A 13922-nucleotide genomic window follows, 5' to 3' on the forward strand; every position below is an offset into this window, starting at 1 on the left:
AAGGTGGAGTGCTGCATTAGTCAGTCCATGTAAACTTCTGACTTCAACTGTATGTGGACTGCAACCAAGTTCAACATATTTTGCAAATATGGAGGAGGCTATTTAACAAACTAGGCTACAATGAACTAACATTCAAATTGGAGTTGAAGACAACGCAATACATAAAAGATCGTAAACATACAACTTGAAACAACCACATATGTGACTCACCACCTGGATTCGGTCTTATGTAGCAAAATTTGAAATTGTATTTTTTACATTGGATAAAAGTAGAGTCAGAGCTGCAAAATGGTATATCATACACTTTAATAATGTTTACATATCTTGCATTACTCATCTCATATGTATATAGTGTATTTTATACCATCTACTGCATCTTGACGATGCCACTCAGTCATTGCTCTTCCATATATTTATGTACAGATGAAGTCGAAAGTTTACATACACTTAGGTTGGAGTCATTAAAACTCGTTTTTCAACCACTCCACAAATTTCTTGTTAATAAATTAATAGTTTTGGCAAGTCAGTTAGGACATCTACTTTGTGCATGACAAGTAATTTTTCCAACAATTGTTAACAGAAAGATTATTTCACTTATAATTCACTGTGTCACAATTCCAGTGGGTCAGAAGTTTACATACACTAAGTTGACTGTGCCTTTAAACAGCTTGGAAAATTCCAGAAAATGATGTCATTGCTTTAGAAACTTCTGATCGGCGAATTTACATCATCTGAGTCAATTGTAGGTGTACCTTGTTGATGTATTTCAAGGCCTACCTTCAAATTCAGTGCCTCTTTGCGTGACATCATGGGAAAATCAAAAGAAATCAGCCACAACCTCAGAAAAAAAATTGTAGATCTCCACAAGTCTGGTTCATCCTTGGGAGCAATTTCCAAACGCCTGAAGGTACCACGTTCATCTGTACAAACAATAGTACGTAAGTATAAACACCATGGGACCACGCAGCCGCCATACCGCTCAGGAAGGAGGTGCGTTCTGTCTCCTAGAGATGAACATACATTGGTGCGAAAAGTGCAAATCAATCCCAGAACAGCAAAGGACCTTGTGAAGATGCTGGAGGAAACAGGTATGAAAGTATCTATATCCACAGTAAAACGAGTCCCATATTGACATAAACTGAAAGGCCGCTCAGCAAGGAAGAAGCCACTGCTCCAAAACCGCCATAAAAAAAGCCAGACTACGGTTTGCAACTGCACATGGGGACAAAGACCGTACTTTTTGGAGAAATGTCCTCTGGTCTGATGAAACAAAAATACAACTGTTTGGCCATAATGACCATCGTTATGATTCGAGGAAAAATGGGTAGGCTTGCAAGCCGAAGAATACCATCCCAACCGTGAAGCACTGGGGTGGCAGCATCATGTTGTGGGGGTGCTTTGCACTTCATAAAATAGATGGCATCATGAGGCAGGAAAATTATGTGGATATATTGAAGCAACATCTCAAGACATCATTCAGGAAGTTAAAGCTTGGTCGCAAATGGGTCTTCCAAATGGACAATGACCCCAAGCATACTTCCAAAGTTGTGTCAAAATGGCTTAAGGACAACATAGTCAAGGTATTGGAATGGCCATCACAAAGTCCTGACCTCAATCCTATAGAAAATGTGTGGGCAGAACTGAAAAGCGTGTGCGAGCTTATTATTGTGGGAAGCTTGTGCAAGGCTACCCGAAACATTTGACCCAAGTTAAAGAATTTAAAAGGCAATGCTACCAAATATTAATTGAGTGTATATAAACTTCTGACCCACAGGGAATGTGATGAAAGAAACAAAAGCTGAAATAAATCACTCTACTATTATTCTGATTTTAAACGCATTTGGCTAATGTGTATGTAAACTTCCGACTTCAACTGTACATATTCTTATTCCATTCCTTTACTTACTTTTTGCGTATTGGGTAGTTGTTGTGGAATTGTTAGAATACTTGTTAGATATTACTGCTCTGTCAGAACTAGAAGCACAAGCATTTTGCTACACTCACAATAACATCTGCCAAACATGTATGTGACCAATGGGAAAGTAATTCTGCTTTTAAAGTTGATCAACTTGTAAACTAACTTTTGGAGAAAACGGCCTTTGAATGTTTCGTATCTTGTGAAGAGCTTTTTGTCTACACCCATTCAGCATCGTTCACACCCTCTTAAGCTTTAGCCCCACCCATCTCATTTCGCCCGCGGAGCGCACACTTCATGCTCTGGCCGATGATCGGATAACATGAAAACAGCCTAACCAGCTCTGCTGGCAACAATTTCATTACGCTTTTTTTGCAGACGTTTACTGACACCGGCCATATTCAATGGGTGTTGTACACACGTCACGTAACTTTCGCTAATGAGCCAGCCAGCTAACCTTAGCTTAAACAACAATGAACAGTGCCAACAATGCCACAGTGCTGGAAGCTAACCAACCAGGTTCAATGTTAGCTAGCTAACATTAGGCTCTCATTAGCTAGCTAACAGTACACTTTAGCTTGAAATGAAACCACTGTCAAAATTAGAAGTGTAATATCTGAAAATGTAGCTAGCTAACGTTAGACTATCTTACCTGTATTACATCATCATGCATGATGGACGCGTCATCCTGTCAGGAATGCCATACCACGGTTGCCCTTAGTTTGAAGATGTAATCCGGAGACAGGTGTTCTCTCCATCTCTTTAACTATCATACTAATTCCACTGATTTCAAAACTTGATCCTCCAGAAAGTGGAGAGCAACACTTCCACTACAAAATAAAAAAAATGAAAAGCCACATTCGACAGGATTACCAACACAGACTGACGAGCTCAAATATACAGAAGCCTTCTAAATGGCAGACCAATCCAAATGCATCTCTTAGCATGTCCAGCGACTCATTATCTCAGCCAATCATGGCTAGTGGGAAGGTTCCTACCTTTTTCTGTGGCTTAACGAACAAGGCTTGTAATTTAACAATTTTATTCGTATTTACAGATGGCATGCAAGTTTGTTATTTAGACACGTGAAAGTTCACATGTTCGAGAAGGCATTTCTGACCACAAAAAAAAAAACACATTGATAAAACATTTTATTACGTTCAAACGGCTCTCCTGTGAAGTCGTGACTTGCGACATATGGCTAGTTTCCTGAATTGGGTCACATATTTAGCCAAGGAGCACATTCTGATTGGCGAGTGAGGGGCAAGCCTCGACACACCCAAAACTGGTTTATTCATCAAAACCCAGCCCTATCAAATCAAATTGTATTGGTCACATACACATGATTAGCAGATGTTATTGTGAGTGTAGCTTAATTCTTGTGCTTCTAGTTCCGACAGTGCAGCAATATCTAACAAGTAATCTAAGCATAGTTTCCTAAGGACTAGAAGCAAGGTGACCCTCTCTGTCGGCGACATCTTGGTAATTCGCGCCACTGCTAGCAACTTCGCAGGTGAAAATAGCAAAACTATTTAACCCCCCCAAACCTACAGCGCTACCGCTTAGATTTACCACTGCATTAGGTTTGTTAAAATAGAGGCCATAGAGTTCATCAGGCTGTTTGTGGCCTGTGGAATGTTCTTCCACTCTTCAATTGCTGTGTGAAGATGCTGGATATTGGCAGGAACTGGAACACGCTGTCGTACACGGCAATCCAGAGCATCCCAAACATGCTCAAAGGGTGACATGTCTGGTGAGTATACAGGCCATTGAAGAACTGGGACATTTTAAGCTTCTAGGAATTGTGTAGAGATCCTTGCGACATGGGGCTGTGTATTATCATGTTGAAACATTAGGTGATTGTGGTGGATAAATAGCATGACAACGGCCCTCAGGATCTCGTCACGGTGTCTGTGCATTCAAATTGCCATCGATAAAATGCAATTGTGTTCATTGTCCGTAGCTTATGCCTGCCCATACCATAACCCCACTGCCACCATGGGGCACTCTGTTCACAACGTTGACATTAGTAAATCACTCGCCCACACGATGTCATCTGCCCAGTACAGTTGAAACCGGGATTCATCCATGAAGAGTACACTTCACCAGCATGCCAGTGGCCATCGAAAGTGAGCATTTGCCCACTGAAGTCGATTATGACGCCAAACTGCAGTCAGGTCAAGACCCTGGCTAGGACGACGAGCATGCAGATGAGATTCCCTGAGACGTTTTCTGACAGTTTGTGCATAAAATTCTTTGGTTGTGCAAACCCACAGTTTCATCAGCTATCCAGGTGGCTGGTCTCAGACGACCCCGCAGGTGAAGAAGATGGATGCGGAGGTCCTGGGCTGGCATGGTTACACGTGGTCTGCGGTTGTGAGGCCAGTTGGACGTACTGCCAAATTCTCTTAAACATTGGAGGCGACTTATGGTAGAGAAATTAACATTTAATTCTGTTGGACATTCGTGCAGTCAGCATGCCAAATGCTCGCTCCCTCAACATCTGTGGCCTTGTGTTGTGTGACAAAACTGCATCTTTTAGAGGCTTTTTATTGTTCCCAGCACAAGGTGCACCTGTATAATTGTCATGCTGTTTAATGAGATTCTTGATATGCCACACCTGTCAGGTGGATGGATTATCTTGGCAAAGTTGAAATGCTCACTAACAGGGATCTAAACAAATATGTGCAGAAATTTGCGAGAGAACTTTTTGTACATATGGAAACATTTTGGGATCTTATTTCAGCTCATGAAACATGGACCCAACACTTCACATGTTGCAGTTATATTTTTGTTCAGTTAATGTGTTTGGCTAAACGAATAATTTAAACCATGCTCTTACCTCTTCAACTGAACAGGGCAACAGCACTTGGCTATCAAGAGATGGAGGATAAAGAAAGAGGGGCATACAAGTCAATACAATTGGCTAAGTAGTTATTGTGTTAACATTAACAGAGTTTACTCAACTCCACGATATGTTGAGTAAAGTCGGCTATGCGGACCATAGTATGGTATCATCAGCTCCTGCTATGGTAGATTACGTTAGCATCGCCGCTAGCTAGAACAACCAAGGAGAGGTTCGAAATTGGCTATCCGTACAGCCGCTATCGCGTTAGCTATCAAGAGACAGTGGCTAGCTAACGTTAGCTATATTTCTGCACTAAGTAACGTCAGCTAGCTAGCCATCACCGATCATTCAACATTTCTGAAAACCTGTCAACGGCTCAAGGAGTGCCACATTGTAGTGATATCTAGCTAGGTATGTCCCACAATTGCGAGTTACATTAACTAGTCTAATAGACTGCCAGTATTATCGAACATTGACATAGCTTAACTAACTAGCTGAAGCTGGGAGGCTACACTAGTAGCTAGCAAGCCGCTAACGTTACCTCTAACCAAATCACTGCTTCAAATTCCTCCTTGCATTAGCTATGTTATGCATTAAATAACACATTTTTATATATTGTACTAACGATTAAGAGTCATGATGGACGCTATGATATAAAAAGAATTAGCGTACATAATGTACTTACTATTCCTTTATGAGTACCATCCCGAACGTGGACTGAACTGCTTCTTCTTTAAATTTGTATTTGCGGATCACAACTAAGGCGCATATACCGCCCCCTACAGTACTGTATGGCTCCTTGTACATCGCCGTGGGCCGCACAATGGCTCGCTTGTGGGCGTACTGGCAGCGTATAGCAACTTTTCGATTGTGCGTAAAGAATTCAGCATAACACGTTTGTATGAAGGTCTGGTTATTAAATGGGTAAATAGTCTAATCCATATTCACAGATAACGTTGAAGTAATATGCTCTAAACCGCTCTGGTGACAAACAAACTTTGCTGCCCTGTTTCCAATCGTCCTCATGGCTGGGTGAACCTATTCAAGTAAGTAAATACTTTTCAAAAATGTTAAAACAAACTATGTATTATTAGTTAACTAGCTACAATGCAGGCTAACTCAAATGAGCTAGCTAGCTTAATCCTAGTAAAAAATATCCTGTCTTAGGTCAGTTAGGATCACTTTATTTTAAGAATGTGAAATGTCAGAATAATAGTAGAGAGAATTATTTATTTCAGCTTTTATTACTTTCATCACATTCCCAGTGGTTCAGAAGTTTACACACACTCAATTAGTATTTGGTAGCATTGCCTTTAGATTGTTTAACTTGGGTCAAACGTTTCGTGTAGCCTTCCACAAGCTTCCCACAATAAGTTGGGTGAATTTTGGCCCATTCCTCCTGACAGAGCTGGTGTAACTGAGTCAGGTTTGTAGGCCGCCTTGCTCGCACACACTTTTTCAGTTCTGCCCACACATTTTCTATAGGATTGAGGTCAGGGCTTTGTGATGGCCAATCCAATACCTTGATTTTGTTGTCCTTAAGCCATTTTGCCACAACTTTGGAAGTATGCTTGTGGTCATTGTTCATTTGGAAGACCCATTTGCGACCAAGCTTTAACTTCCTGACTGGTGTCTTGAGATGTTGCTTCAATACATCCACATAATTTTCCTGCCTCATGATGCCATCTATTTTGTGAAGTGCACCAGTCCCTCCTGCAGCAAAGCACCCCCACAACATCAAATCAAATGTATTTATATAGCCCTTCTTACATCAGCTGATATCACAAAGTGCTGTACAGAAACCCAGCCTAAAACCCCAAACAGCAAGCAATGCAGGTGTAGAAGCACGGTGGCTAGGAAAAACTCCCTAGAAAGGCCAAAACCTAGGAAGAAACCTAGAGAGGAACCAGGCTATGAGGGGTGGCCAGTCCTCTTCTGGCTGTGCCGGGTGGAGATTATAACAGCACATGGCCTAGATGTTCAAATGTTCATAAATGACCAGCATTGTCAAATAATAATAATCATAGTAGTTGTCGAGGGTGCAACAAGTCAGTAACACAAGAGTAAGTGTCAGTTGGCTTTTTCATAGCTGATCTTTGAGAGTATCTCTACCGCTCCTGCTGTCTCTAGAGAGTTGAAAACAGCAGGTCTGGGACAGGTAGCACGTCCGGTGAATAGGTCAGGGTTCCAGCAGGTCTGGGACAACAGGTCTGGGACAGGTAGCACGTCCGGCGAACAGGTCAGGGTTCCATAGCTGCAGGCAGAACAGTTGGAACTGGAGCAGCAGCACGGCCAGGTGAACTGGGGACAGCAAGGAGTCATCAAGCCAGGTAGTCCTGAGGAATGGTCCTAGGGCTCAGGTCCTCCGAGAGAGAGAAAGAGAGAATTAGAGAGAGCATATTTAAATTCACACAGGACACCGGAAAAGACAAGAGAAATACATGATGCTGCCACCCCCATGCTTCACGGTTGGGATGGTGTTCTTCGGCTTGCAAGCATCCCCAGTTTTCCTCCAAACATAACGATGGTCATTATGGCCAAACAGTTCTATTTTTGTTTCATCAGACCAGAGGAAAGTACGATCTTTGTCCCCATGTGCAGTTGCAAACTGTAGTCTGGCTTTTTTATGGCAGTTATGGAGCAGTGGCTATTTTCTTGCTGAGCGGGCTTTCAGGTTATGTCGATATAGGACTCGTTTTACTGTGGATATAGATACTTTTGTACCTGTTTCCTCCAGCATCTTCACAAGGTCCTTTGCTGTTGTTCTGGGATTTATTTGCACTTTTTGCACCAAAGTGCGTTCATCTCTTGGAGACAGAACACGTCTCCTTCCTGAGCTGTATGACTGCTGCGTGGTCCCATGGTGTTTATACTTGCGTACTATTGTTTGTACAGATGAACGTGGTACCTTCAGGCATTTGGAAATTGCTTCCAAGGATGAGCCAGACTTGTGGAGGTCTACAATTTTGTTTCTGAGGTCTTGGCTGATTTCTTTTGATTTTCCCATGATGTCAAGAAAAGAGGCACTGAGTTTGAAGGTAGGCCTTGAAATACATCCACAGGTACACCGCCAATTGACTCAAATGATGTCAGTTAGCCTATCAGAAGCTTCTAAAGCCATGACATCATTTTCTGGAATTTTCCAAGCTGTTTAAAGGCACATTCAACTTAGTGTATGTAAACTTCGGACCCACTGGAATTGTGATACAGTGAATTATAAGTGAAATAATCTGTCTGTAAACAATTGTGGGAAAATTACATGCACAAAGTAGATGTCCTAACCAACTTACCAAAACAAAAGTTAACAAGAAATTTGTGGAGTGGTTGAAAGACAAGTTTTCATGACTCCAACCTAAGTGTATGTAAACTTCCGACTTCAACTGTAACTTCATATTAGCTAGCTATCTTGATGTATTTATTACTGTAAAAAAACTAACTCCAAATGCATTTGTAGGTAGCTAGCTAACAGCCATGGAGGAGGGTGAAAGGATAGCAGCCCCATCTGCCAGTGAGAGAGTAGGCTATGCTAGAGAGGCAGGTACTTTCATGTAGTTCCTGTCCCTAGAAGTGAGGATGGAGAAAATAGCGACATAATATTCAGTGTGGTGTAATTTGACTAATGAAGTCTGTTTCTTGTGAGGTTTTCTGTCCTCAGATAAAGAGAGCTATGAAAGCCAGTCTACATATGAAGAGGTCCCAATGAAGAGCAGTGGTTCTCAGTCCTGGGGACTCAAAGGGGTGCACATTTTTGTTTTTACCTTAGCACTGCACAGCTGATTCAAATGATCAACTCATGATCAAGCTTCAAGTGGTATTTATGTATTCATTTGTGATGCTATCCTTGATATGATCCTGTTCTTGTCACGTGTGTTATTGAACATGTGTGCCCATGCATCTTTCAATTCAATGATGTGATGTAAAAGTCTAACAATTGTTTTCCATATTCCAACAGATACCTTGTAACTGGAGATTCCTTCAAAACGATTGCCTACAGTTAACGTGTAGGGCACTGCAAGGTTGGGTGACCAGGGCCATCTGGGACTGCCTCCTGGAGGAATTCAGGTGTGTGAAGGCTAACTTTGTTCTACATAACTTCATGAGGATGGACACGAGGACCAGGAGGGGATCTGCAGCTCACTGCCGTGTGCCAGAGGAGAAGTCTGCAGCGCTGCACGATGTTTCAAGGATGGGGTCCAACAATGCAGCAAGAGAGTCAAGCCGTGTGCTGGAGATCTTCACCTCCTACTTCTTCGAAGAGGGTGCTGTTCCCTGGCAACACCATAGACTACACTATGCACAACCAAAGACTCTTTTAACCTGATATGGATAGGGGGCAGTATTTTCACGGCCGGTTGAAAAAACGTACCCGATTTTAACTGGTTACTACTCTTGCCCAGAAACGAGAATATGCATAATATTAGTAGATTTGGATAGAAAACACTCTGAAGTTTCTAAAACTATTTGAATGGTGTCTGTGAGTATAACAGAACTCATATGGCAGGCAAAAACCTGAGAAAAAGTCAACCAGAAAGTGTAGGATCTGAGAAATGTAGTTCTTCTTTCTAGTCCCTTTCGAAACTACAGTATCTGTGCTGTTACGTTGCACTTTCTAAGGCTTCCATTGGCTGTCTAAAGCCTTCAGAAAGTGGATTGAGCCTTCTCCTGTCTCTACGCAGAGTATAGGAGCTCAGTTACTGAGTGGTCTGCCTGAGGACAAAGAGATTGGATATGCGCGTTCCCGCGAGGACGGTGTTTTTTCTTTTCCTCCTTGAATGAATACACTATTGTCGGGTTAGAATATTATCGCAATTTTACGTTAAAAATACCATAAAAATTGATTTTAACCTGTTTGGGATAGGGGGCAGTATTTTCACAGCCGGATAAAAAACATAACCGATTGAATCTGGTTACTACTCCTGCCCAGAAACTAGAATATGCACATAATTAGTAGATTTGGATAGAAAACACTCTAAAGTTTCTAAAACTGTTTGAATGGTGTCTGAGAGTATAACAGAACTCATATGGCAGGCCAAAACCTGAGAAGATTCCATACAGGTAGTGCCCTGTCTGACAATTTGTTTTCCTTCTGTTGCATCTCTATCGAAAATACAGCATCTGTGCTGTAACGTGACATTTTCTAAGGCTTCCATTGGCTCTCAGAAGGCGCCAGAAAGTGGAATGAGGTGTCTGATGTCTCTGGGCGAAGAACAGCAGGAGATTTTGTTACTGGTCAGCCTGGGAACAGTGACACTGGAGATGCGCGTTCATGAGAATTCTCAATTTTTTTCTTGCAGCCTTTGAATGAATACAACGTCGCCCGGTTGAATATTATCGCTATTTTACGAGAAAAATAGCATAAAAAAATTGATTTTAAACAGCGTTTGACATGCTTCGAAGTACGGTAATGGAATATTTTGACATTTTTTTGTCACGAAATGTGCTCGCGCGTCACCCTTCGGATTGTGACAAAACGGAGCGATTTCAATATAACTATGGATTATTTGGAACCAAAACAGCATTTGTTGTTGAAGTAGAAGTCCTGGGAGTGCATTCTGACGAAGAACAGCAAAGGTAATCCAATTTTTCGAATAGTAAATCTGAGTTTAGTGAGCACCAAACTTGGTGGGTGTCAAATTAGCTAGCCTGTGATGGCCGAGCTATCTACTCTGAATATTGCAAAATGTGCTTTCGCCGAAAAGCTATTTTAAAATCTGACACCGCAATTGCATAAAGGAGTTCTGTATCTATAATTCGTAAAATAATTGTTATGTATTTTGTGAACGTTTATCGTGAGTAATGTAGTAAATTCACCGGAAGTTTGCGGTGGGTATGCTAGTTCTGAACATCACATGCTAATGTAAAAAGCTGTTTTTTGATATAAATATGAACTTGATTGAACAAAACATGCATGTATTGTATAACATAATGTCCTAGGAGTGTCATCTGATGAAGATCATCAAAGGTTAGTGCTGCATTTAGCTGTGGTTTTGGTTTTTGTGACATAAATGCTTGCTTTGAAAATGGCTGTGTGATTATTTTTGGCAGGGTACTCTCCTGACATAATCTAATGTTTTGCTTTCGCTGTAAAGCCTTTTTGAAATCGGACAATGTGGTTAGATTAAATAGAGACTCTTGTCTTTAAAATGGTGTAAAATAGTCATATGTTTGAGAAATTTAAGTTATAGCATTTTTAAGGTATTTGTATTTCGCGCCACGCTCTACCATTGGATAATATGAGGCGTTAAAAGGTTAATATATGTCCCTAAAAGGTTAACCTGTCTGGGAACCTGGGACGCTTGCGTCCCACCCTAGTCAACAGCCAGTGGAATCGCGTTGCGCGAAATACATATACCTCAAATGCTATAACTTCAATTTTTCAAATATATGACTATTTTACACCATTTTATAGATGCACCTCTCCTGAATCGAACCACGTTGTCCGATTTCAAAAAGGCTTTACAGCAAAAGCAAAAGATTAGATTATGTTAGGAGAGTACCCAGCCCAAAATAATCACACTGCCATTTTCAAAGCAACTAGTATGCATCACAAAAACCAAAAACACAGCTAAATGCAGCACTAACCTTTGACAATCTTCATCAGATGACACTCCTAGGACATCATGTTACACAATACATGCATTTGTTCGATAAAGTTCATATTTATATATAAAAACAGCATTTTACATCGGCGCGTGACGTTCAGAAAATATTTTCCCTCAAATGCTTCCGGTGATCAGCGCTACAATTTACAAAATTACTATTCGAAAACATTGTTAAAATGTAATATTGTCATTCAAAGAATTATAGATTAACATCTCGTGAATGCAACCGCATTGCCAGATTTAAAAATAACTTTACTGGGAAATCACACTTTGCAATAAACGAGGTGCTATGCTCAGAAAAATAGGCTAGGCGATACAGGTTAGCGCCATCTTGGAACCATCTAAAATCAAATATACTGTTGTAAATATTCCCTTTATCTTTGATTATCTTCATCAGATGGCACTTCCAGGAATCCCAGGTCCACAACAAATGTAGTTTGTTCGAAAAAGTTAATAATTTATGTCCCAATAGATCCTTCTTGTTAGCGCGTTCCGAAGGCTACTCATAATGTACGAGGCGCACGGGACTTGTCGTCACGAATGTGCAAAAAATATATATTTACGTTTGTTCAAACATGTCAAACGTTGTATAACATCAATCTTTAGGGCCTTTTTCAATCAGTGCTTCAATAATATTCAAGGCGGACGATTGCATTGTCTTACTAAACGTTTCGTAATGAAAGGTTACCCATGGGCGCCCGTGTCATAGTAGTAATGGCCCTCCCCCTATGACCAACTTTCCAAGCCTCTCTTTCGGTCAGTTTTTACCGGAGAAGACTCAAACCACTTTGTAAAGACTGTTGACATCTAGTGGAAGCCTTAGGAAGTGCTAAATGAATCCTAACTCACGGTGTGTTTCATAGGCAAAGTGTTGAAGGTGATTCCACAAATCAGATTTCCACTTCCTGCATGGAATCTTCTCAGGTTTTGTCCTGCCATATGAGTTCTGTTATACTCACAGACACCATTCAAACAGTTTTAGAAACTTTAGAGTGTTTTCTATCCAAATCTACTAATTATATGCATATTCTAGTTACTGGGCAGGAGTAGTAACCAGATTAAATCGGGTCCGTTTTTCTATCCGGCCGTGTAAATACTGCCCCCTAGCCCCAACAGGTTATTAAACAGTGTTTGACATGCTTCTAAGTACGGTAATGGAACATTTTGACTTTTTGTGTCTCGAATTGCGCTCGCGCGTTACCCTTTGGACAGTGACCTGAACGCACGAACAAAACGGAGGTATTTGGACATAACTATGGATTATTTCGAACAAAAACAACATTTCTTGTGGAAGTAGCAGTCCTGGGAGTGCATTCTGATGAAGATCAGCAAAGTTAATACAATATTTCTAATACTAATTCTGAGTTTAGGTTGCCCCGAACTTGGCGGGTGTCTGAATAGCTCACCGTGATGTACTCAGAATATTGAAAAATGTGCTTTTGCCGAAAAGCTATTTTAAAATCTGACACAGCGATTGCATTAAGGAGTTCTGTATCTATAATTCTTAAAATAATTGTTATGTATTTTGTCAACGTTTATGATGAGTATTTTTGTAAATTCACCAGAAGTTTTTGGTGGGAATACATTTTCTGAACATCACGCGCCAATGTAAAAAGCTGTTTTTGGATATAAATATGAACTTGATTGAACAAAACATACATGTATTGTATAACATAATGTCCTAGGAGTGTCATCTGATGAAGATCAAAGGTTAGTGCTTCATTTAGCTATTTTTGGGGTTTTATTGACATATATGCTTGCTTGGAAAATGGCTGTGTGGTTATTTTGGTCTATGTACTCTCCTAACATAATCTAATGTTTTGCTTTCGCTGTAAAGCCTTTTTGAAATCGGACAACGTGGTTGGATTCAGGAGAGGTTTAACTTTCAAATGGTGTAAAATAGTCTTATGTTTGAACAATTGAAATTATAGCATTTTTGAGGTTTTTGTATTTCGCGCCATGCGATCCCATTGGCTGTTGGCTAGGGGTTCCGCTGGCGGAATGGGGTTCCGCTAGCGGAACGCCTAGATGTAAAAGGTTTTAAAAGCCATTCGCATTGCAATAAGAGTATTCTTCCATTTACTTAGCTATGTCAACTGCAGTTATTAAATTCCCAGTTTCTCTCCCTTTTGATTTCTACTTTTCAGGTGAGGGTGCTGTTTAGGTAAGGGTGTGATGTCTGTACAAAAACAACAGGCTCTTTTAAGAGTCATGCATATTGAAAAATGTAGACACCCTATGACCCAGACCTACACACTTGTGTATCAATCTGATTGATGGAGTGTGTTGTGCAGTAAGCAGGCGCAGGTGTATTACTGTGACTCCTTCCACTTTCAAAGAATAGGCAAGAGGACCAACCTTGGAGAATAGTAAGAGATTTCATTATTTATATTTACACTACCGTTCAAAAGTTTGGGGTCACTTAGGCATTTCCTTGTTTTTGAAAGAAAAGCATTTTTTTTTGTCCATTTAAAATATCATAAAATTGATCAGAAATACAGTGTAGACATTGTTAATGTTGTAAATGACTATTGTAGCTGGAAATGGCAGATTTCTT

At 40.6% G+C, this 13922-nt stretch overlaps 1 protein-coding gene across 2 annotated transcripts in view; it reads right to left on the minus strand.

The window, feature by feature from the left end:
- Nucleotides 1-5585, minus strand: part of pitpnbl (phosphatidylinositol transfer protein, beta, like) — a 75573-nt gene extending 69988 nt beyond the window's left edge. For both annotated transcript variants that reach the window (XR_006769148.1, XM_014192145.2), the window contains exons 1-2: nt 5449-5585; nt 4758-4788 (exon numbers count right to left, since the gene is read on the minus strand). Coding sequence is in view for 1 of the 2 variants with exons in the window: in XM_014192145.2 (XP_014047620.2) it covers nt 4758-4788; nt 5449-5570 (153 nt within the window). In the remaining variant the exon portion in view is untranslated. The remainder of the gene's footprint in view (nt 1-4757; nt 4789-5448) is intronic.
- Between the last annotated feature and the right edge of the window lie 8337 nt (nt 5586-13922).

Source organism: Salmo salar, chromosome ssa03 (assembly GCF_905237065.1).
Source record: "Salmo salar chromosome ssa03, Ssal_v3.1, whole genome shotgun sequence".
NCBI lineage: Eukaryota > Metazoa > Chordata > Actinopteri > Salmoniformes > Salmonidae > Salmo > Salmo salar.